This window comes from Astyanax mexicanus, chromosome 23 (assembly GCF_023375975.1).
Source record: "Astyanax mexicanus isolate ESR-SI-001 chromosome 23, AstMex3_surface, whole genome shotgun sequence".
In the NCBI taxonomy this organism is placed as follows: Eukaryota; Metazoa; Chordata; class Actinopteri; order Characiformes; family Acestrorhamphidae; genus Astyanax; species Astyanax mexicanus.
The window spans coordinates 31,363,660-31,388,768 of record NC_064430.1 but is presented as its reverse complement, the minus strand read 5'-3'; the positions used below and the strand labels follow the sequence as shown (position 1 = coordinate 31,388,768).

Below are 25,109 nucleotides of genomic sequence, written 5' to 3'. Positions count from 1 at the left end.
TCACCTATATGACCATAACTTTTTAACAGTAAAGAAAACAAACAAACAACAAATACTGCCTGAAAGGTCCAAATTATTTAATTCAATAATAATTAATTTATGATTTGAACAATTTTTTTACATCAAATAATTAAAAGTAACTATGTAACTTTTACTCAAAGTAAATTTTAAATTGAGTACTTTTTTACTTTTACTCTAGTAGATTTTTAGATGGGTACTTTTACTTTTACTTGAGTAGAATTTTCCTCAATTACAATTTTTCAGTACTTTTTCCAACTCTGGCCTTACGTCACCTTTAGGCCTGTGATGAGATTGCTGTAGATAGTGAACTGGTCGAGGTGTGCTGTGTAAGCTCTCTGTAAACTCTCAGGACCTTTGCACTCTGTGCCCTCCCACCTGAGAGACCCCCCCTGCTCACACACACCCACTGCAGACCTCTGATTTAGCCTCTGGTTTGGATTATCTGGCTGCTGGACGCTGTCGGAGCAGCATGGCTGTGCTAAAGCTGCTGTCCGTCCTGTTCCTGAGCGCACAGCTGTGTGCTGGACACAGAGGAAGAGGCAGCAGAACAGGTGAGAGAACTCACAAATTAAGTGCACTATATTATGTTGCAGCCATTGCTGACACAGATGTACAAATGCACATATATGCAGCTTGTCTAGACCCTGTAGAGATGTACTGCCAATGGAACAGATATACATAAAGCTATTGGCACCATGCCTAAAACCAGATGTGGGCTATAGAGGGTATAAATCCCTCAGTATTGAGATGTGATGCTGTGGATTGAACTGACTTCTCTGGAATGATGGAGCTCCATCCAATACTTTTGGGATAAGTTGGTTCTTCAATACTCACAACCCCACAGGAGAGAAAACCACCACATTACAGCTATTATTATAATTTGGATGGTGGGTCTATATTATTCTCAGCACTGCAGTGATTAGCACTGATCAGCATGGTGGTGGTGTATGAGGTGTTAGAGAGTGTTGTGCTGGTATGAATGGCGCAGTGCTGCTGGAGTTTTTGGATAATAGGTGTACAAACAAGGAGGTGGTCATATACAGTGAGTCCAAGAAGTATTTGATCCCTTGCTGATTTTCTTTGTTTGCCCACTAATAAAGACACTATCCTTCTGCACTTTTAATGGTAGATATATTCTAACATGGAGAGACAGAATATCAAGACAAAAATCCAGAATATAATTTTAAAGAATATATTTTAATTAATTTGTATTTCAATGAGGAAAATAAGTATTTGATCCCTCTTGCCAAACACACTCAATACTTAGTGGCAAAGCCTTTGTTTGCAAGCACAGCGGTGAGACGTTTGTTGTAGTTAACCACAAGTTTAGCACACACACCAGGGGGAATTTTGGCCCACTCTTCTTTGCAGATCCTCTCTAAATCATGAAGGTTGGTGGGCTGTCGCTTGGCAACTCTGACCTTCAGCTCCCTCCATAGATTTTCGATCAGATTGAGGTCTGGCGACTGGCTGGGCCACTCCATGACCTTAATGTGATTTTTCTTGAGCCAATCCTTTGCTGTATGTTTAGGGTCGTTATCATGTTGGAAGACCCAACCACGGCCCATTTTCAGATCCCTGGCAGAGGGGAGGAGGTTGTCCCTCAGGATTGTGCGGTACATGGCTCCATCCATCTTCCCAGTGATGCGGTGAAGTAGCCCTGTACCCTTGGCAGAGAAACACCCCCAAAACATTATGCTTCCACCTCCATGCTTGACGGTGGGCACAGTGTTCTTGGGGTCATAGGCAGCATTTTTCTTCCTCCACACATGGCAGGTGGAGTTGAGGCCAAAAAGTTCAATTTTGGTCTCGTCTGACCACAAAACCTTCTCCCAATAACTTGTTTCATCTTTCAAATGATCATTGGCATACTTGAGGCGCGCCTCCACATGTGCTCTCTTCAGCAGGGGTACCTTTCGGGCACTGCAGGATGTGAATCCATTGTTGCGCAAAGTGTTGCCAATTGTTTCCTTGCAAACTGTGGTCCCAGCTGCCTTCAGGTCATTTGCTAACTCCTGCCGAGTGGTTGCAGGACGATTTCTGACCGTTCTCAGCATCATTGCCACCCCACGAGGCAAAATCTTCTTTGGAGCACCGGGCCGAGGTCTGTTGATTGTCATGTTATACTCTTTAAACTTTCTGATAATTGCACCAATAGTTGTTACTTTCACATCCAACACCTTACTAATCTTTTCGTAGCCCATTCCAGCTTTGTGAAGGTCAACAATTCTGACTCTGAGGTCCTGTGACAGCTCTTTGGTTTTACCCATGTTGGAGACTTGAAATCTGTGTGATCTGTCTGATTCTGTGGACAGGTGTTTTTCACACAAGTGATTAGTGAGAACAGGTGGCTTCAGGTCAGGTAACAAGTTGATTGGGAGTGTCTAACTGGTCTGTAAAAGCCAGAACTGCTAATGAATACTAAGGGATCAAATACTTATTTCACTCCATGAAATACAAATCAATTAATATATATTCCTTAGATTTCTTTTCTGGATTTTCTTTTTAATATTCTGTCTCTCCATGTAAGAATACATCTACCATTAAAAGTATAGAATGATCATGTCTTTATTAGTGGGCCAACGAAGAAAATCAGCAAGGGATCAAATACTTCTTGGACTCACTGTATAAATCAATAAATATACATCAATAAAATCTCCTTGAATAATGTTAAATGTTAATGTAAATATACACTGATCAAATGAAACGAAACAGCAATTCTGTAACGAAGAGGAGGCAGGATGCAAATGCAAGTCTGTTTTATTTTCCATTGTTGCAAAATAAACAAAGAACAAAACACTAGGGACTAACTATAAAGAAAAAGGTTACTGAAACAAACACTATAAAACAAAGACTTAAACAAACAAGCAAAATAAGCAAACAAAGACACAAACTAAAAAAAACAAACCAGAATACTGTAGACAAAAACATGGCAGGTCCAAGGCTCAACAAACACAGATAAACAGGATCCAGAGTAACAAGACGAGGTAAAATAAAAAGCATGACACAGAACAAAGAAGCACATGGGGTATTTATACAAAGGCACACACTAGGGACACCTGTGGAGGTAACGAGGGGGGCGGAGTTACAAATCAGACAGGAGGTGATAACCATAATGACTAGGGCAGGGCTAGGGCGGGGCTAGGGCAGAGACAGGACAATAACAAAACAATGCCATGTGCTCAAAAAAGCACATGGCTGGGGACACAAGACAGGAAAAAAGGGCAAGAGCACAGAAAACTAAAAAAGGTAAAATCACAGGACAGACACAGGCTAATGTGTGACAAATTCAGTGCATTTGACCACTTGGGAATGCCATAAATTTTTTTATAGATAACAGCATAATCAGTGTCAATGTTTAGGGTCATTATCATTTTTCCATGAAAACAAAAGAACATGATGCTGCCACCCCCATGCTTTACAGTTGGCACAGTGTTGTAGACATTGCATTTACATAATCAACTCCCACATTTGCAGCAGTGAAATCAGTAAATTCCAGACCCACAGCACACCCAAAGATGAGCTAATATTCAGATCAAGCTCTATTAAAGTATCTGTCTCAACTGCTGTCTCCTTGGGAAGTCTGGGAGTGTTACTCACTCTTATACTACACTGCAGACAGAGTGCTTTAACACACAGAGTGATTACATCAGAACTCATATACATCCCTCACCACACTGCAGCTGCTGCCCTTGAATAAATCTCGCTTCTACAATCAGAGTTTAGTGACCTCCAGCTTCAGAGAACAGCCCTAGCACAAACCAGAAATCCAAACAATCGATTATTTAGACCCAGAGGAACTTTCACAGACTCTGCTGTTCCTGTTCTTATTTGAACAAGAAGAAACAATGTTTACACAAATCAGCCATTACATTCCAACAGTAAACCTGCTTAATACTGACTAAAATAAGACTAGGCGTCTGTGAGCTGATGTATCGGAACTGAGTCGCAGCACTTTCCTCCAAGTGCGCTGTGATGCTACTCCTTGTGTTGTGGCATCAAAAGTAATGGGTGATATACAGCTGAGTAGCAGCTGAATGGGTGGGGCAGATTTTTTTTGTTTTATTGAATTCAGATTGACTGGGAAGACCACTGATGAACTCCTCGTCATGTTCATGAAACCAGTTTGAGATGTTTTTCTTTGTGTCATGGTGCATTATCATGCTGAAAGTACTTGTTAGAAGATGAGTAATTCGTGGTCATGAAGGGATGCACATGGTCAGCAATAATACTCCAATAGGCTTACATGGAGTAAATGGTATTAATAAGCCCAAAATGTGCCAAGTAAATCTTCTCTACACAATTAGACCACTTTCTGGACTGTAAGCTGTTGGAATGGCCTTCTGCTGTTATAGTCTATCCATTTCTCCAGTTCAAGATATTATGCCAACCTCAAAATCACTTTTTCTCCATTCTAATGTTTAATTTGAACATTTCCATACTCTGCTGATTAAGATAGCTGACCACATGTTTGTCTGTGTTGTAGGTGCTGAGTTTGGGAAGAGAAAGAAAGTGACCTATGAGCCTCAAGCGGTGTTCAGGGTGTTTTCTCCAGAGGTGGACATGGAGGATACCTGCACGGTCAAGCTGTTCCAACAGCAGACTCTGCAGTCCTGTGGCTTCAATAGCAGCCACCCATTGGTCATCATCACTCACGGCTGGTCGGTAGGAGACTTTTTCACTAGGAGGGATAACTTCGTAGGGAATCGAAATATTTTCAAATTTGGAAAAATTAATTCAATTTAGACTATAACAATAGTAGATCTATTTACGTCATATATGCACTATATCAGGAATGTCCAAACTTTTTTTGTTGGGGGCCAGAAGGAATAAAATATTTGAAGTCACGGGCCACAGACTCTGTAATATAACAAATAAGGAAATATACCACTAATACTTTTTTCCTAATTATTTCATTTACACACCATTTTACTTTTGACTCACTTTCTTTATCTTTGACAGTGTTGTGTAAACTAAGATTTTTCAAATTGAAAATTGATTTCAAATTTCATGATGTCTCTTAATATTAAACTCCTTAATTACGGCAACTTTTAGACTCTTTTGGCCCGTTTTTCTGCGCTAGAAATTCGCACCCTCTCCGCTTTTAGACTCTTTGTCCCGTTTTTCTGCGCTAGAAATGCGCACTCTCTCCGCTTTTAGACTCTTTTGCTCCGTTTTTCTGCGCTAGAAATGCGCACTCTCTCCGCTTTTAGACTCTTTGGCCCGTTTTTTTGCGCTAGAAATGCGCACTCTCTCTGCTTTTAGACTCTTTGGTCCGTTTTACTGCGCTAGAAATGCGCACTCTCTCCGCTTTTAGACTCTTTGGCCAGTTTCTGACACCTAGCGTTTAAACTTTGAATCTCACATTATAAAAACCTGCTTAACAGCGGGCCAACTTTCATTCTATTTCTAAAATACCTCGCGGGCCGCTCCAAAAAAGGAAGCGCAAATGGCCCGCGGGCCGTAGTTTGGACACCCCTGCACTATATGTACTGTAATCTTTGACTGAACTTTTCCGTTGTTACTCTGTGGCTGTAGATGGATGGGCTGATAGAGAACTGGGTCACCAAACTGGCTACTGCACTGAAGAGCTCACAGAAAGACATTAATGTCCTGTACACTGACTGGAGGACCCTGGCACACCAACATTACCCCATCGCTGCTCAAAACACACGCATCGTGGGGCGAGATCTCGCCCTGCTGCTGATGTGGCTCGAGGTAAAGGCCTTCAAATTCTCAGTCACATGTCTTTAATGCTTTATCAGTGCTTGCAATATTGAGTGTTCGGTAATTTAAAAAATATATATATTTTTAAGTATTGCAATATTTTCTTTTTAGTACTGTATCAATTCCCAAAAACACAGTATTTATTTTTTATTATCAGTTTAGATGTAAAGATGTGTTGTATTGTGTTTAAACCCCGCCCACTAGATAGTAGTGTTGTGTTGATCCCACTGTTCTGATTGGATTAAAAAGTACTCAGATTTTTATGCATATTATGGTGTGTTTTATACTGTACACAGTATTCCTATAATTTGATTTAGATTTTAAAAATCACAGTATAATGTCTTTTTTACCATCACAATTTATTGCAGAATTTTAGGGATGCACCAGGTGAAAAGACAGAAAACATTATACTGAACATTGACTAGTTTATATTACTGCGTTAGAGCAGTGCTGTGTACAGAGTCATGCAGGAAGTGAGGAACAGAGCTCACAGGCAGAGCCAGTAAACAGCAGGTTTTAGTTCATTTTATACAATATTACCATAAACATAACAAAATGAAGAGTTCAGAAGATCGGTAGATCTCCTTAATATCTCTGTAGTTCTCTACAGACAACGAGATCAGAGATTTTAGCCAACGCTTCTTGGTGCTGAAATGTGTCTCCTGCGATAAAGAGCTCAGTTATTTCACATATCTCCTCTTGAGGTTTAGTGTAGATCTCAATGAATATTAAAACAGTTCCTAAAGACAGGAGTCTCAATATAAGGTAAACTATTTCTTAGTTTTGATGATGCAAACTACATATTAAATTCTAAAATATTTACTACTGTCTGACTTTTTATTTTTTATTCAGGCATGATTTTTACTATGCACCAATACATTTAACTATAAGTTAGTTTTGAAATAAAAGGTAAAACAGTCACTTGATTTTGTTAGATTTAGTGCATGGGTGGGTCAGCGTTTAGAGCCCTGGACCATCCATGACGAGGTTGCGGGTTCAATACTCTGGTTTGATGGGCCTCCAATAGATCTCTCCAGATCTCACATGCATCTAAAACCACATTCTCAGTTTTGTCTAATTCTATGTCTCTCAAGCAGTTGTAGGAAAAACGTCTGTGATGATATCGAACTCTAAATTAAACCTAAACTAGAATAACAAATAACGTAATAAAACTTTCCTATGGGCTGTGAAAAACTTTTTTTTGTTTGGTCTTTTAAAAATCTGTTTTCTCTGTACACTCTTTCAGGATTTCATTCAGGTTCCTGTTAGTAAGGTTCACCTCATTGGTTACAGTCTTGGAGCTCATATATCAGGATTTGCTGGCAGTAACCTGGCCATGTCCGGGAAGACGCTGGGGAGAATCACTGGTAAGAAATGAAAATATTTATATAGTATAATATATATAATATATATACAACAGACCTTTCAGATCGACACTTTCCTAATATTGTGTGTTTAGGTCTAGACCCAGCAGGTCCGCTGTTTGAGGGCATGTCTGCTTCAGACAGACTCTCGCCAGACGACGCCCGGTTTGTAGATGCCATCCACACATTCACTCAGCAGCACATGGGTCTCAGCGTGGGCATCAAACAGCCTGTGGCTCACTTCGACTTCTACCCCAACGGAGGATCATCACAGCCTGGCTGCCAACTGCACGTTAAAAACCTGTATGCCCACCTGTCTCAGTACGGACTTATGGGTAAGCAAGAGGGAGAAGGAGAGGGAGGGGTGAAGGTACAGTATGTGTGATAGCACTTATCTAGTATTGCTGATAAATAATACAAATATGTAAAATATAAAATAATATACATACACTAGAATTGCAAGAAAAGGTATGTGAACCCTTTGGGATCATACTGGGATTTCTGCATAAATTGGTCATTAAATGTGTTCTGATCTTCATCTAAGTCACAACAATAGACAAACACAGTCTGCTTAAACCAATACCATACTAAACATTTTGTGTTTGCATGGTTTTATTGAGCTCAACATGTTAACATTCACAATGAGGGAGGAGAAAGTATGTGAACCTTTGGATTTAATAACTGGTTGATCCTCCTTTGGCAGCAAAAACCTCAACCAATCGTTTCCTTCGTTTTAGTTACAGATCAGACCAATGGTCAGAACAAAAATGTTGACAAAAAGCATATGCTATATATTTCTATAAGTCTTTAGCTGACACTCTAGGATTCTCCCTTACCATATTGATCATTCTGCGCTGTGCCCTTGCAGTCATCTTTAAAGGACGACCACGCTAGGAAGAGTAGCAACAGTGCTGAACTTTCTCTATTTGTAGAGCATCTGTCTTACCGTGGACACATGAACTAAAAGGCTTTAAGAGATACAACATCCTGGCTCCAATGAGCTCTTAGAAACATACTTTTTTTACCCCTCACTGTGAATGTTAACATGTTGTGTTCAATAAAACCATGCAAACATATATTGTATGTGTGGTATTAGTTTAAGCAGACTGTGTTTGTCTATTCTTGTGACTTAGATGAAGATCAGAACACATTTAATGACCAATTTATGCAGAAATCCAAGTAATCCCAAAGGGTTTACATAATTTTTCTTGCACCTGTATATTGCCAAAAGTGTTTGCTCGTCTGCCTTCACACGCAAATTATCTTGAGTGACATTCCATTCTTAATTCATAGGGTTTAATATGATATAGGCTCACCTTTTACAGCTATAACTGCTTTTAACTTTATAACTTAACTGCTTATAACTTTTTTTGGTAAGGCCTCCACAGGGATTAGGAGTGTGTTTATGGGAATTTGTGAGGTCAGACATTGATGTAGGACGAGAAGGCCTGGCTTACAGTCTCCCCTATATTTTATCCCAAAAGTGTTCTATCAGGTTGTGGTCAGAACTTTGTGCAGGCCAGTTAAGTTCTTTCACACCAAACTCCCTCATCCATGTCTTTATGGACCTTACTTTGTGCACTGATGTGCAGAACAGGAAGTCTCTAAACTGTTCCTACAAAGTTGGAAGTGTGAAATGATCCAAAATCTCTCGGTTTTCTTAAGCATTAAGAATTCCCTTTTCTGGAAGTAAGGGGCGGAGTAAAAACTCTTAATATCATAACATATAACATATAATAACATAACCAGATACCATGATCCCCCCTCCACCAAACTTTACACTTGGAACAATGCAGTCAGACAAGTATTTCTTCTCCTACCAACCACCAAACCCAGACTCATCCATTAGATTTCCAGACGGAGAAGCGTGATTCCTTACTCCAGGGAACATGTCTCTTTTGCTTTAGAGTCCAGTGGTGGTGTGTTCCTGAGAGCGATCAGTTCTTTCACTAATTGTTGTTGAAGCAGTCGACACATATGGCCATAAAAGTGATTGGAGATTAACCTGAATTCAATTATTTGGATAGGTGTGTAAATCCTTTTGGCAGTATAGTGCATATAGGGATGTTTTCCACACCATAGTTTGTGTGTTTTCTACATTGTTTATTGTATTTAGTCTGGTTAGTCTTGTTTTCACACTGCAGTTTAGTGAGAGGACTAAAGAACTTCACTACATCTTTATCTTTATCTACATCAGCTACGTGGGCGGAGTCTCTGTATACTTCATATTAACTAGTTTGTAGAATGTCAGTTCTGCGAGTTGCTTTGCTGGGTGTTCCAGCTAACAGTTTTTGGTTAGTAGAATGTTTTCTGAATGTTACAGATAACATTCTTTGAACATTCAATTGGTCAAGTTTTCTGGATGTTCTTATATTGTTTATATTTACAGTTTATAAACATTATGGTAATGCTGTTGCAACCTTGTCAATGTATTAAGAGTTCGGCGAGTTGCTTTCCCGGGTGTTGTGCGGAATTCTCGCTCTTTGACAGAATCCAACTCCCCTTCGCCTATTTGCTTTCGCCCCTCATCAGATTGAGTGTAGAAGATCCTCAGATTCCTTTCATTTCTGTTTATAAATAAGGGTTAATCTACTGTTACAGTAATTAAAATAATTCCCAGTCTAAGCATTTGTTTACATACTGATGCATAATGAGCAGAGAGACAAACTTTAGCAGATTTCAACACCATTTTTTTCCTCTGGTTTGTTTAAAGACTCCCTTAATTCCCTGTAATTGGTCTGAAAGTCTGAACCATCTAGAAAAGTGTTTCACACTGCAGATGAATCAGACCATGGTTCAGTAGACCTCCTCTTTTGCTCAGATCAAATTTTGGTCCTTTGGTTTGGACCGTTGTTTACAGTCCCTTTAACACCTGATACTTTGGTTCAGACCCAAACTGAATGTGTAAAAAACAATGTGTAAAACAATAAAGAGATGGAGAGAATAATGTGTAAACCGATGGATACAGGACATAAGGAAGGAAGGACATGAGAGAGAGATAAGGAGAGGATAGGAATAGGAGTGTTGGGGGGATGGAAGAATAAAAAGGTGGATATTGGATGGAGAAAAGAAAGGTGGATTAATAGATACTGAATACATGTAGAAGGAGGGTGTGGGAGGGAAAAAGGAGAGATGAAGTGAAACATGTAAAGAGTAATATTAAAGATTAATGATCTGGATGAATTCGGCTCATTAAAGAGAAATGTACGACATTCCGCACAGATTAAAACGAGAGATCTGACATCTCACTCTGAACATCTCCCAGATCAGAGATATGTGATGATAAAAGCAGCTGTCATCCTCACGTCTCAATCAGCCCGGACTGTCAGCGGCTCGGCCCTGAGGAGAACTCGCCTGCAGGCTACCAACAAACCCTTATTAGAAATAAATGAGCTGGACGACGTGTGAGAGACACCTGTCTGACCAGCAGTGCAGTCGATACAGAGACAGACAGACAGACAGACTTTTTCTATAGAGAGATTTTAAATGAGGATTAAATTACTAAATGATTATTGAGGACACACCTTCTGGTCTATGCGTTTACTTTAAGTTGCACCCACTACAAACACACACTCACACATACATGTCTAGTCATTGTAGAGAGCAGTAAATAAACATGAACCTAATGGCATCCCAGCTGACAGTTTTTGGTTAGTAGAATGTTTTCTGAATGTTACAGTTAACATTTTCTCTGAATCTGTCAAATTTTCTGGCTGTTCTTAGATCATGTTTATTTATTTTAAAACATTCTGGTAACATTGCTGCAACCTCACTTGTGTCAATGTTTTAATTTTTGGATTTGGGAACATTACATTCAACATTTACACAATGTTAGTATTCATCTAGCTGGAAACGTCATGTGAGAAACATTCTAATAACGTTGTGATGCAAAACATTTCAGAACATTCCTGAAACATTATTTCTGGAAAATTAGAGTCTTCCTTTGACCTTTTCAAAATGTTGCTAAACGTTCTTATAATTTTCTCAATAAACTGAGACTGTGCCTAATGCAAAGTGTTGGCTGGAGGGGTGTAAAGCCACCATTATAGCATTGAATTTGAGCTCTTGAAATTAAATGCAATCAAAATCCTTACAGCAATTATTCAAAACCTAGGTAAACTCTTTCTTTGAACAGTAGAGACATTTACTACAAAAAAAGCATAAGAAGCAACAGTGCTTACTATGGTCCCTGCTGCCTTGAGATCATTAACAAGTCGCCCCTTGTAGTTTTAGGCTGATCTCTCACCTCTTATGTTCAAGGAAGTCCCAGATCGATGTCGATTGACAGTTATTTTGTATTTCTTCCTTTTTCTTACTATTGCCCCAACAGTTTTGTTCTTCTCACCCAGCGTCTTACTTATGGTTTTGTAGCCCATTCTGGCCTTGTGCAGATCTATGATCTTGTCCCTGACATCCCTAGAAAGCTCTTTGGTCCCATGTTGTAGAGGTTCGAGTCTGACTGATTAATTGAGTCTGTGGACAGGAGTCTTCTATACTGGTGACAATTTAAACAGTTGTCTTTAATGCAGGTACGAGGTTAATTAGGAACATCTAACTCAGGGGTGTCCAAACTTTTTTTGTTGGGGACCAGAAGGAGAAATATATTTGAAGTCACGGGCCACAGACTCTGTAATAAAACAAATAATGAAATATACCACTTTAAATAATAAATTTTCCTGATTACTTTCATTTACACACCATTTTACTTGACTTACTATCTTTATCTTTGACAGTGTTGTGTAAACTAAGATTTTTCAAATTTATGTTTCATTTCATGATGTCTTTTAATATTAAACTCCTTAATTACGGCAACTTTTAGACTCATTGGCCCGTTTTTCTGCGCTAGAAACGTGCACTCTCTCCGCTTTTAGACTCTTTGGCCCGTTTTCTGCGCTAGAAACGTGCACTCTCTCCGCTTTTAGACTCTTTGGCCCGTTTTCTGCGCTAGAAACGTGCACTCTCTCCGCTTTTAGACTCTTTGGCCCGTTTTCTGCGCTAGAAACGCGCACTCTCTCCGCTTTTAGACTCTTTGTCCGTTTTTTGGCGCTAGAAATGCGCACTCTCTCCGCTTTTAGACTCTTTGGCCCATTTTTCTGCGTTAGAAATGCGCACCCTCTCCGCTTTTAGACTCTTTATCCTGTTTTTCTGCGCTAGAATTCGCACTCTCTCTGCTTCTACACTCTTTGGCCCGTTTTCTGCGCTAGAAATGCGCACTCTCTCCGCTTTTAGACTCTTTGGCCCGTTTTCTGCGCTAGAAACGCACACTCTCTCCGCTTTTAGACTCTTTGACCCATTTTCTGTGCTAGAAACGTGCACTCTCTCCGCTTTTAGACTCTTTGGCCTGTTTTCTGCGCTAGAAACGTGCACTCTCTCCGCTTTTAGACTCTTTGGCCCGTTTTCTGCGCTAGAAACGCGCACTCTCTCCGCTTTTAGACTCTTTGTCCGTTTTTTGCCGCTAGAAATGCGCACTCTCTCCGCTTTTAGACTCTTTATCCTGTTTTTCTGTGCTAGAATTCGCACTCTCTCCGCTTTTAGACTCTTTGGCCCATTTTTCTGCGTTAGAAATGCGCACCCTCTCCGCTTTTAGACTCTTTATCCTGTTTTTCTGCGCTAGAATTCGCACTCTCTCTGCTTCTACACTCTTTGGCCCGTTTTCTGCGCTAGAAATGCGCACCCTCTCCGCTTTTAGACTCTTTGGTTTCTGACACCTAGCGTTCAAACTCTGAATCTCACATTATAAAAAACGCTCCAAAAAAGGAAACGGGCCGCAAATGGCCCGCGGGCAGTAGTTTGGACACCTCTGATCTAACTGGTCTGAAGGAGCCAGAACTCATAATGGTTGGTAGGGGATCAAATCCGTATTTCTCTTAGCAAAATGCAATAATGTATTGTTCATGTCTTTATCAGTGGGCAAACTTCAGCAAATCAGCAAAGGATCAAATAATTATTTCCTTCACTGTATATTGTCCATATAGGGTAAATACATATTTCAGGCCTGATATTATTTTCGTAATTGTGTGTGTGTGTGTGTGTGTGTGTGTGTTTGCAGGTTTTGAGCGGACAGTAAAGTGTGCCCATGAACGCTCCGTCCACCTTTTCATCGACTCTCTTCTGAACAAAGATAAGCAGATCACAGCCTACAAATGCAGCAGTAATGAAGCCTTTAATAAGGGGGTGTGTCTGGACTGCCGTAAGAACCGCTGCAACACTTTGGGCTTCGACATCAAGAAGATCCACACCAGCAGAAGCAAGAAGCTCTTCCTCAAAACACGCTCTCTGATGCCATACAAACGTAAGCTGGAGCTGAATGAGCTGGAAAAGCATGATTTTGTTTGTTACTATACTCAAGGGGTGTCCAAACTACGGCCCGCGGGTCATTTGCGGCCTGTTTCCTTTTTTGGAGCGGCCCGCGAGGTATTTTAGAAATATAATGAAAGTTGGCCCGCTGTTAAGCAGGTTTTTATAATGTGAGATTCAAAGTTTGAAAGCTAGGTGTCAGAAACGGACAAAGAGTCTAAAAGCGGAGAGAGTGCGCAGTTTTAACTCAGAAAAAAGGCAAATGAGTCTCAAAAGTTGCTGTAATTAAGGAGTTTAATGTTAAGAGACATCATAAAACCTGCAAATAATACATCAATTTGAAAAATCTTAGTTTACACAACACTGTCAAAGATAAAGATAGTTAGTCAAGTAAAATGGTGTGTAAATGAAAGTAATCAGGAAAATGTATTATATAAAGTGGTATATTTCATTATTTGTTTTATTATAGAGTCTGTGGCCCGTGACTTCAAATATATTTCTCCTTCTGGCCCCCAACAAAAAAAGTTTGGACACCCCTGTTATACTGTATACATTGACTTTGATCTTTGAGTTTAGGCTGAGTTTGATGGTTTAATTGGTCTACCAGAACGATCACCTTGATCAGGCTGGTTAACTAGCATTTAATTTAATATATTTACATTTAATTTCCAACCCATAGCCAATGAGCAATCAATTTAAAAACACCCTATTTGTGTCCAGTAGCAGTGCTGTATTTTTTTATTTTCTTATCTTATCAATAACTTTATGAAGGCATTTCACTTGTCAGACCTCTCCTTCTTAGTCTAATGTTAAGCAGGGAAAAGGTGCTGTTTCCATGTGGGTCAGCCAGACGTGACTCTTCCTGTATCAGTTTTCTCCAGTTGTTGAAGGTGTAGGTAACAATATTCACTGCTCTCTGGCTTCGTCTGTAATTTCTCTAAAGAAAATACATCTACATTTAATAGTCTCTATGCACTAATTATTATGATGAAATATATATAAACAGCTCTGAAAAAAATATAAGACTGCTTAAAAATGATGAGTTTCTTTGATTTTACCAAATTGAAAACCTCTGATATATAATCAGAGATGGAAGATGAGTGATCACAAACCATCCAATCAAGCTGAACTGTTGGAATTTTTTCACCAGGAGTAAAGCAGCATAAAGTTATCCAAAAGCAGTGTGTAAGACTGGTGGAGGAGAACATGATACCAAGATGCATGGAAATTGTAATTAAAATCCAGGAATATTCCACCAAATATTGATGAATATGAACTTGTTTTCCTTGCATTATTTGAGGTCTGAAAGCTCTGCATCTTTTTTGTTATTTCAGCCATTTCTTATTTTCCGTAAATAAATGCTCTAAATGACAATTTTTTTATTTGGAATTTGGGAGAAATGTTAATTTTACTCAAACCTAAACCTACAAATAGCAAAATTAGAGAAACTGATTCAGAAAGTGGTCTCTTAATTTTTTTTCCAGAGCTGTATATAGATATATAAAAAAATATATTCAAAAGTGCAGTTGCTATTTAAACAACGCAGGTGAAAGGTGTGAAAATAGACTGTTTGACGGGGGTGTAAGATAGCAATGAGCATCACGCCACACGTTACCAGGGAGTAAGATAGAAACCTAAATAATCCTCTATAATAAAGAACCTTTTAAAAGTTGAAACCACCCCCTGCCACGATGTGCTGCTGAAATATTCATCTCTCTACAAGTACAAGAGATAAAAGTAGCAGTGGTTTATAGGAGCTGTTAATCTGACAGCTCTCTCACTGTTTACTGAGCACACAGCGGCAGCAGCAGCAGCGTGGACAGTGTTTGATCAGTTCCTGCACTCTGTCGTTCTAAAGCTTCTTTATATTTATATTTATTTTGTCCAGAGCTGAAGATGGAAGAGTTTTAGATGTAAATATTGTATTGTAATGAGGCTGGAGTGTCTGCACTGTCTGTCTGCTGGGATGTTTGTGCTCAGAGGGGGTTGAGGATTCACCCTGAATGATAATTCACTAATAATACTTCTTCCTGTTCTTTTATACACAGTGTACCACTTCCAGTTCAGGATCCAGCTGTTCACACAGATTGAGAGGATTGACCCCTCTCTCAGCATCACACTGACCGGGACACAGGGAGAGAGCGAGACTCTGCCAATAGTCCTGTAAGTCTTTCAGCTGAACAGTCAGGGAATGTCTGTTTGATCTGCAGTCATCATGATACCAGAATTACGAATTTACTATTGCTTATAGCGGAACTTTACAACCTCATTATAAACTCATTTGAATTGTGTAAAGGCTAGCATACACTTGATGCATTACTCAGTGTCAGAAGAATACAATACTGCAACTTCTTTTCCACCTTCTGCTAACGCAATGCTATTGGATAGCTCAACACTTGGAGGAGAACGCTAACTCCAAGAACTGTTCTATCAACTAACCGGTCCTGTTAGAACAGGGGTGTCCAAACTACGGCCCGCGGGTTATTTGCAGCCCCTTTCCTTTTTTGGAGCAACCCGTGAGGTATTTTAGAAATATAATGAAAGTTGTCCCGCTGTTAAGCAGGTTTTTATAATGTGAGATTCAAAGTTTGAAAGCTAGGTGTCAGAAACGGGCCAAAGAGTCTAAAAGCGGAGAGAGTGCGCATTTCTAACGCAGAAAAACGGACAAAGAGTCTAAAAGCGGAGAGAGTGCGCATTTCTAACGCAGAAAAACGGACAAAGAGTCTAAAAGCGGAGAGAGTGCGCATTTCTAACGCAGAAAAACGGACAAAGAGTCTAAAAGCGGAGAGAGTGCGCGTTTCTAGCGCAAAACAAAAACGGGCCAAAGAGTCTAAAAGCGGAGAGAGTGCACATTTCTAGCACAAAAAAACGGACAAAGAATCTAAAAGCGGAGAGAGTGCGCATTTTTAGCGCAGAAAAACGGACAAAGAATCTAAAAGCGGAGAGAGTGCGCATTTTTAGCGCAGAAAAACGGACAAAGAATCTAAAAGTGGAGAGAGTGCGCATTTTTAGCCCAGAAAAACGGGCCAAAGAGTCTAAAAGCGGAGAGAGTCCGCATTTTTAGCCCAGAAAAACGGGCTAAAGAGTCTAAAAGCGGAGAGAGTGCACAGTTTTAGTGCAGAAAAAGGGCAAATGAGTCTAAAAGTTGCCGTAATTAATAGTAAGTTTAATATTAAGAGACATCATGAAATTAAACATCAATTTGAAAAATCTTAGTTTACACAACACTGTCAAAGATAAAGATAGTAAGTCAAGTAAAAAGGTGTGTAAATGATAGTAATTAGGAAAAACTATTATTTAAAGTGGTAAATTTCATTATTTGTTTTATTACAGAGTCTGTGGCCCGTGACTTCAAATATATTTCTCCTTGTTTGGACACCCCTGCTCTAAATCTTATAAACTCTGTGTTTTTTGTCCACAGTGCAAATGCCTTTTTACTAGTAGAAGCGGGGTTGTTACTTTTACCGTTTCTCTATTGTTATTGTTCATCTAGCTGGGGGAACATTGTGTGAGAAACTTTTAATAACTTTGTGATGCAAACAAATTATTATGTCACATGTTTTCAGATCGTCCCTGAAACATTATATCTGTAGAGTTATGGAAATAATGTTAGCTGGGACTACAATGGGAGGAAAAAGCAGGGGCAGTGTGTGGGAATCCCTGATGATCATGGACTCTGAATCACGCTCTATATGCTGTGTGCTCTATAGCTGGAGGGGGTTAAAGTGAGAGTAAAACACGTGAGAGTCAGAAATAGCACAGATGTACAGATACAAGCTGGCAGCGTACGCCTCGTATCTCCTCACAGAGCCAGTCTGATATATACTGTATATTACCATCTGAACCATCACCGCCATCAATTATACAGGAGAAACTGGAGAGTGCATCTCTGAGACTGTGTGATGGTGTGTGATTCTCCTGTGCATGTGATATTACTCAGAACACACGCAGCTGCATTCAGCTTCTGAAAAAAATGAGTTTTTAATGATCTGTGAATTTATACTGATCAGAATTCTTTAGAAAATCCATTCTGAAATCCATCCCACATCAATCTCAAACACATCCCACTGCAGGATCTATCCCACGATCACCCATCACATCACACCCACATCCATCCCATCCACATGACCTCCTGGATGAGTTGTCCTTGCCCTTTTGGAGTCTTTTTTGTAGGCCAGTCACTCCTGGGAATGTTCGCCACTGTTCCATGTTTTCTCCATTGTGAGTTCCACTGGAATCCTAAAATTTTAGAAATGGCTTTGTATAACTTTTTCCTTTTTCACAGATCAGGGTATAATGTGTTGCCCTTTTTAGATATTTTATCCTGCTTTATATTCTACTATTTAAGCCTTCTAAAAAATGCAGTCAATAAAGCAATAATACACTTGAGGTTCTTGCTGTAATGTGTAATATTGGCACTGCAGTGCTGCTGCTGTAGATCAGTACAGCACTGCTGATATTTCACATTATAGCACAAACCTCAGGTGTATTATTGCAATTGTACCATAGTTCCATTATTGCTGATTATTGAAAGAATTGAGTTAAAGAGAACGAACAATTTGGATCTGTTTGGTTATAAACTATTTAACTAATAATTTAAAATAGTTATTAGTTCCATTGCTGCTTAGTTTGTAGCTGCGCTGTTTGGATTGTGAGCGCTGCATCATTGCTAGGTTACCTGTATGTGGCACAGTGCATTACCGTCTGATAACGGCAGTCATAGAACACCTCTCAGCCAATCACATTGCAGGGTCAGAACTAACTGTGGTATAATCAAAATAAAATTGTATAAAATATAGAAAATGTTCTTCAAATGGAAGATATACATTCCTCTTTATGAGTAAAAAATGTACTGTTACACTGTGTTTGCATGAAATTTGAACACTAAACTGTCCGGTGACACAAAGAACACGCTATATAAACATTTACCCAAGTGCTTTTTACATCAGCAGCCTCTTCTTTCTGTTTCCGTCCCTCAGAGAGGAGGAGATTTCAGGTAACAGGAGCTACTCCTTCCTCATCACTCTGGACAGAGATATCGGTGATCTGATGATGCTGTATATCAGCTGGGAGGACGTCCCGCTGTGGGCCAACATGTGGAGCAGGATGAAGACAATAATGCCCTGGAGGAACAAAGACAGCGAGCCTCAGCTCACTGTAGGCAGGATCCGGGTGAAAGCGGGGGAAACGCAGCAGAAGTAAGTGCCAGTGTTTCAGCAGACATCTCATGATCCTCCAGCATCAGGAGAAGATGTTAAGATATGAGATACACAGATCATTACGCATTTCTGCTTTCTTTTCTCTGGCTTGGTTTAGGTCTAGGCCTCAGCTTACAGACACACATCCCACCTGTCATGAAAGTTCTGTGAGTCTATCACATGTTAACAGCGGCTCCCTGTATTTTATGCAATTCACAAAATAAGATTTTATAGAGCAAGTGAGAGGGGGTGTATGTGAGAGAGAAAATACAAAAAAGATAATTTAAAATTTACAAAACACATTTAATGTTTGCATTTTAGTCTTTTAACATTAGTTTACTGGAAGGTGAGTCCCTGTTTACAGTCATATGAAAAAGTTTGGGCACCCCTATTAATCTTAATCATTTTTAGTTGTAAATATTTGGGTGTTTGTAACAGTCATTTCAGTTTGATATATCTAATAACTGATGGACACAGTAATATTTCAGGATTGAAATGAGGTTTATTGTACTAACAGAAAATGTGCAATATGCATTAAACCAAAATTTGACCGGTGCAAAAGTATAGGCACCCTTATCATTTTATTGATTTGAATACTCCTAACTACTTTTTACTGACTTACTGAAGCACAAAATTGGTTTGGTAACCTCATTGAGCTTTGAACTTCATAGCCAGGTGTATCCAATCATGAGAAAAGGTATTTAAGGTGGCCAATTGCAGGTTGTTCTCCTATTTGAATCTCCTCTGAAGAGTGGCATCATGGGCTCATCAAAACAACTCTCAAATGATCTAAAAACAAAGATTGTTCAACATAGTTGTTCAGGGGAAGGATACAAAAAGTTGTCTCAGAGATTTAACCTGTCAGTTTCCACTGTGAGGAACATAGTAAGGAAATGGAAGAGCACAGGGACAGTTCTTGTTAAGCCCAGAAGTGGCAGGCCAAGAAAAATATCAGAAAGGCAGAGAAGAAGAATGGTGAGAACAGTCAAGGACAATCCACAGACCACCTCCAAAGAGCAAAAGCAAAAGCACACCTCAGGCGACTCTGTTTGTGGCGTGCTTGCAGAAATGGCTTCTTTCGCATCACTTTCTCATACAGCTTCTCCTTGTGTAAAGTGCTCTGTATTGTTGACCGATGCACAGTGACACCATCTGCAGCAAGATGATGCTGCAGCTCTTTGGAGGTGGTCTGTGGATTGTCCTTGACTGTTCTCACCATAACTAAACATGATTAAGATTAATAGGGGTGCCCAAACCTTTTCATATGACTGTATCCTTTTATGCCAGTTTTCTCCAGCATAACAGTGGTATGAAAAATTTGGGCACCGCTGATGATTTTCCTTTATAAATCATTGGTTGTTCGGATCAAACATTTCAGTTAAATATATCATAAAACAGACGAACACAGTGATATTTGAGAAGTGAACACAAAATTTGTTTGGTAAGCTCGTTGACCCTTGACCTATATACACAGGTAAATCTAATTATGAGAAAGGGTGAAGAAGCCAATTGCACATTTTTCTCCTCTTTGAATCTTCTCTGAAGAGCAGCAACATTGAAGCCTCAAAACAAAACTCTCAAATGACCTGAAAACTAAAATTGCTCAACATCATGGTTTAGAGGAAGGATATAAAAAGCTCAAATCTCAGAGATTTCAGCTGTCAGTTTCCACTGTGAGGAACAGAGGGAGGAAATAAAAGACCACAGGCCGGTTCTAGGTAAGACCTGAAGTAGCAGAACAAGAAAAATCTCAGATAATCAGAGGAGAAGGATGGTGAGAACAGTCATAGTCATCCCACAGACCTCCAGAGCTCCAAACACCTACATAATCATCTTCCTGCAGATGGAGTCACTGTGCATCTTTCAGCTGTTCAGCGCACTTTACACAAGGAGAGGCTGTATGGGAGAGTAATAATGCAGAAGAAGCCTTTTCTGAGCACACGCCACAAACAGAGTCGCTTTAGGTATGCTAAAGCTAAAGCACATTTAGAGAAGTCAGCTTTTTTATTTTGCAATAAGGTTCTGTGAACTGATGAATCTAAAATTGAGTTATTTGGATGGCAGTATGCATGGCAGACACTTACTCTCCACAGTAAAATTTGGTGGTGGTTCATCATGCTGTGGGGGTTTGGTGTGTTCAGTGAAGGTACTGGAGATCTTGTTAAAGTTGAGGGTTGCATGGATTGCAGTCAATATCAGCAGATTTTTAAGAACAATGTTAAAAAATCAGTGATAAAGTTGAAGTTAAAGCATGGGGGCTGGATACTTCAACAAGACAACGACCCTAAACACTCTGCTGAAAATCTACTAAAGCATTCATGCAGAGAAACAAGTACAACGTTCTGGAATGATCATCTCAGATCATCTCAGTCCCCAGACCTGAATATTATTGTAAATCTGTTTCTATCTATTGCTGATCCAAACAACCAATGATTTAAAAAGGAAAATCATGAAAATGATTAGGGGTGCCCAGACTTTTTCATACCACTGTAAATGAATGTTTTTTAGTAATCAGAAATGTTTGTCATAGATGTATTTAAAATATCGGCTCTATGTAATAGTGTTAGATAAGAAAAGGCACGTATTCCAGGCCGGATGGTTCTGGGAGTTGTAGGACTTGGTTGTGGTGGTGTTCGTGTTACTGATGCAGGATCAGTTCTGATGGTCAGGTTTGACAAAAACATCCTAAACGTACTTTCCCACAGTTCCTGTCTGTGTTATGCAATACCTTCACTTACAGGATCCACTGCTGGCATGCTTACATAACCAGACAAGAGAGACCAAATAAGTGAACGAGTGTGAGAGACTGAGACACGCAGGGGTTCATACTGTAGTTTCTGCCACACTGACCTGCTTAGAGTTCTCATGAAAACCATGGCAGTTATAGAACAGCTTAGGCAGCATAACATTATGACCACCTCCAGTGTTGTGCGTGAACCAGTTTAAAAGAACACGTTTATTGAACACGCTCATTTTTTTGTGAACGTTGAACTGAACGCAACAAATGTTTTAATAAAGAACTTGAACGTGAATTAGTTCACAGTATGTGTCATGAACGGCAGACATCACTGTAAATGAACGCTGGCTAGTTAATAACATACTGGCAACGACGCGGAGAACGCAAGAGCGAGAGAGAGAGAGAGAGAGAGAGAGAGAGAGAGAGAGACCAGTGACTGGAGTGAGAGAAAGCGCTGAAATAAAAAAAAATGTCTAGTGGAAGTGATGCACGGAGACAGACACCGATTCTCCTTATGAACATTTTCATCACCTGGTAAGAAACCCACAATTACAGTATCATGAGCAAATATCTACAATGAGCAGTTTAAAGAACGTATAGTGATTTCTAGCTTGTAGTGTAAAAAAAGTATTTATTTGAATATCTCACCAAAAAGTAAAATGAACTGAACTTTGAACTAGTTCAGAATTAAAATTGTGAACTTTGAACCTGAACTGTTCACTTTGAGCATGTATGAACTGAACTTGAACTAGTTCAGAAAAGCTGTGAACTGGCACAACACTGACCACCTCCTAGTTATAGAAAAAATATCCAGTTTTCAGCTCCACTGATCATGTAGGGCACTGTGGAGTCCTGTAGTCCTCTATCTGTTTCCCTAAATACTTTACTATTATCCTGATCAGGACCCCACAGGTGAGAAAATCACCTGTTATTATTATTATTATTATTATTATTATTATTATTATTATTATTATTATTATTATTATTATTATTATTATTATTTGGGTGGAGAACCATCATTCTCAGCACTGCAGTGATTAGCATGGTGGTGGTGTATGAGGTGTTAAAGTGTGTTGTGCTGGTACAGTGAGTGGATCAGATGCAGCAGTGCTGCTGGAGTTTTTAAACACCTCAGTGGAGCTGATAAGATGGATCATGAGTCCCTGTATATCTGTAATTTGCTGCTGTATTTGTTTATATCAGATTTAAGCAGAGATGTATAAATATATCCTTTAAATAAAAGACTTGAGTAGAATTTGAAGTGTTTTTAAACACCATTAATGTATTCAATATTTTTGTACATAAGTATTGTAAGTAGTTTATAATAAGATGTAGTAGTGAAGTACTGAAAGTAAAAGTACAGTACTGTGTTATTAGTGAAAGGCAGAACGGGAGCAGCGTGGTTTTCTTATAAGATCAGTTTGATCTCTTGATTCACTTAATGATGAGCAGCTTTATTAAACCCGGTGACAGTGCAGAGCATCTACCGCTCTGGATTTAGAGATAATGTGGGTTTGGAATGATTCCTAACATTTTTATAAATGTTACGAATAACAATGCAGCACATAAACAATGTATCGGAGTAAAAGTAAAAATGATGCTCCAGTAGATACAGATACAGCATTTTAGTACTTAAATACAGAAGAGAAGTAGTTCTACTTCCCTATATATATATATATATATCTCTGAGAGTTAGGAATTCTTTTGGATGCATTTTTAAGAAACGGCTCTCCACGCACTGCTGATCCTATGAATGATTTATAAACTAGAGGAGAACATGCCTGAAATCTCAGTGTTCTGAGTCTCAGTGTGCAGAGTTAAGTCATGCATATGAACAGAGAGTATAACGCAAACTCAAACAGTCAGATCAGTGTCTTAAGAGACGGAAATCTACTTAAGCTATACAGAGCCTTCCAGAAATGTAATATATGAACATGGCTGTGTGTAAGTGTGTAAATGCTGCAATACAATGAACTGTTCCAGCACTGCTTTACTACAGACAAAGCGTGTGGAAATCCTCATTTTATTGCATCCATTTCCAAACTCAGTTTGTTCCCATTACTACTGACCAGCTGTAATCTCTTAACCAACAACGTGTTTTAAAAAAAACCCTCCTATTCTTTTTGTTAATAGTAGTTTTTAATTTCTGGTGAAGCCTCTGTGACAGTTGATTAATACCTTCACTCCTGCCCTATGGAGGTTGTTGCTGCTGTGCTTTTCCTTGGTTTACCTGTTCAACTGGTGTTACCTACTACACCAGTGACGACTTTCTTCTTCAGGACATTCCAAATGGTTGTGCTTGATTTTCTATCTTTTCACAGCTTCACAGTTGCTTGTTTTTCACCCCTCCCTGGTTTCATGTAGGTTACTCCTCTAGCTGAAACTGAGCAGTCAGACATTTAGCTCTATTTATTTTAAATAATTTATGTATTAGGACACACCTGGGCAGCAAAACCCACCCAACAGTCACATGTTCCAATGTTTTTGCTTACAATAAAGTTTCAGACATAAGGTGTTATAAGTCTATCTATAACAATATATAGCTTCTCTACTTTTTGAAGTAGAGAAGTTTTGCCAATAGACTCTCTGGAGCAGATAAACATAAACCTATTGGCACCATTCCCAAACATTCCCAAAACATATGTATAAAGGAGCCTATTTTTCCATGGGGGCAGAATGAGCAATATGGATTAGGAACCAATCCCATCTGATGCCTAATTCTGGGTGTTATATATATGCTCTGTGACCAAACTTCAGATGTATAAACTGATGATTTGAGTTTTTTGATACACCAACAACATTGTCCCAAGTTGCATCCCAATCTACCACCTGTCCCGATTTTGATATGTCCCTATCCCATTATCGGATATTTTTGATGAAAAAGATAAAATGCCTGAATGTAAAATTGTGATTACTCCATTTTAAAAATCGCAATAAAACTGAAATTTGAGTTAACCAAATTAATCTAGAAAATCACCCAGCACTACAAAAACTGTCCCTCACACTGTGTAAAAAAATCTCAATTAGTACAATAAAACAAAAGAAATTATTAAAACTGACCTGAAATTAACTCTTTTTACATTGACTGCCATTAAAAGAATGTTTTGCTGTTTTGGAGATACATGTTTTTGGTTGAACTGAACAGCGACGACTCTTAGACTCTCTGCCAGTGAGGGTATAAGTGTTATAAGGACCGCAGTACTGAGCTGTGCAGCTGTGAAACTGTTGGAGCTCCATCCATAGCTTACTTTCAATCAAATCCTAACAGCAATGCACATAAATCTAGTAAAAATCATATTTAAACAGTAGAAACAGTTACTCCAACAATGACAGACTAGGGGTCTCAATACTTCTGTCCGTACAGTGTGTGCAGGATTTCTCAGATTGCCAGATCTTTGTATGCAGCGCCCCCTGCAGGTGGATATCAGTAGGTGTGTGAATCTCTCTCTCTCTCTCTCCTCAGGACCGGTTTCTGCGCTCAGTCTGAAGACTCCGCCTCTATTCATCCCGCTGAGCAGAAGCTGTTTGTTCGCTGTGATGAAAACCCCCTGCGCTCCAGACGAGTGACATCACGCCGGTGACATCAGCACGCGCCAGAGTGACTGTATGAGCACTTTATGAGCATCAGCGCTGCCAGGATTTAATCCTGTGTGATTAATAACGAGGGGCTGGTGCTCATCGAGGGGGATTCCCTTTAAAACAAACAAAAAACAAATAAACAACTAAATTAAACAAAGAAACAATTAAGAAATGAATGCATTTTTA

The 25,109-nt window shown here is 39.3% G+C and overlaps 1 protein-coding gene across 1 annotated transcript; it reads left to right on the top strand.

Moving 5' to 3' along the window:
• Positions 1-364: 364 nt before the first annotated feature.
• On the top strand, positions 365-25,109 carry lipca (lipase, hepatic a). The gene is made up of 9 exons (XM_049471155.1): positions 365-572; positions 4,508-4,686; positions 5,560-5,739; positions 6,995-7,115; positions 7,208-7,447; positions 13,162-13,404; positions 15,458-15,572; positions 18,389-18,607; positions 24,808-25,109. The coding sequence occupies exons 1-9, from the start codon at positions 491-493 to the stop codon at positions 24,923-24,925; spliced, it is 1,497 nt and encodes a 498-aa protein (XP_049327112.1). The 5' UTR covers positions 365-490; the 3' UTR covers positions 24,926-25,109.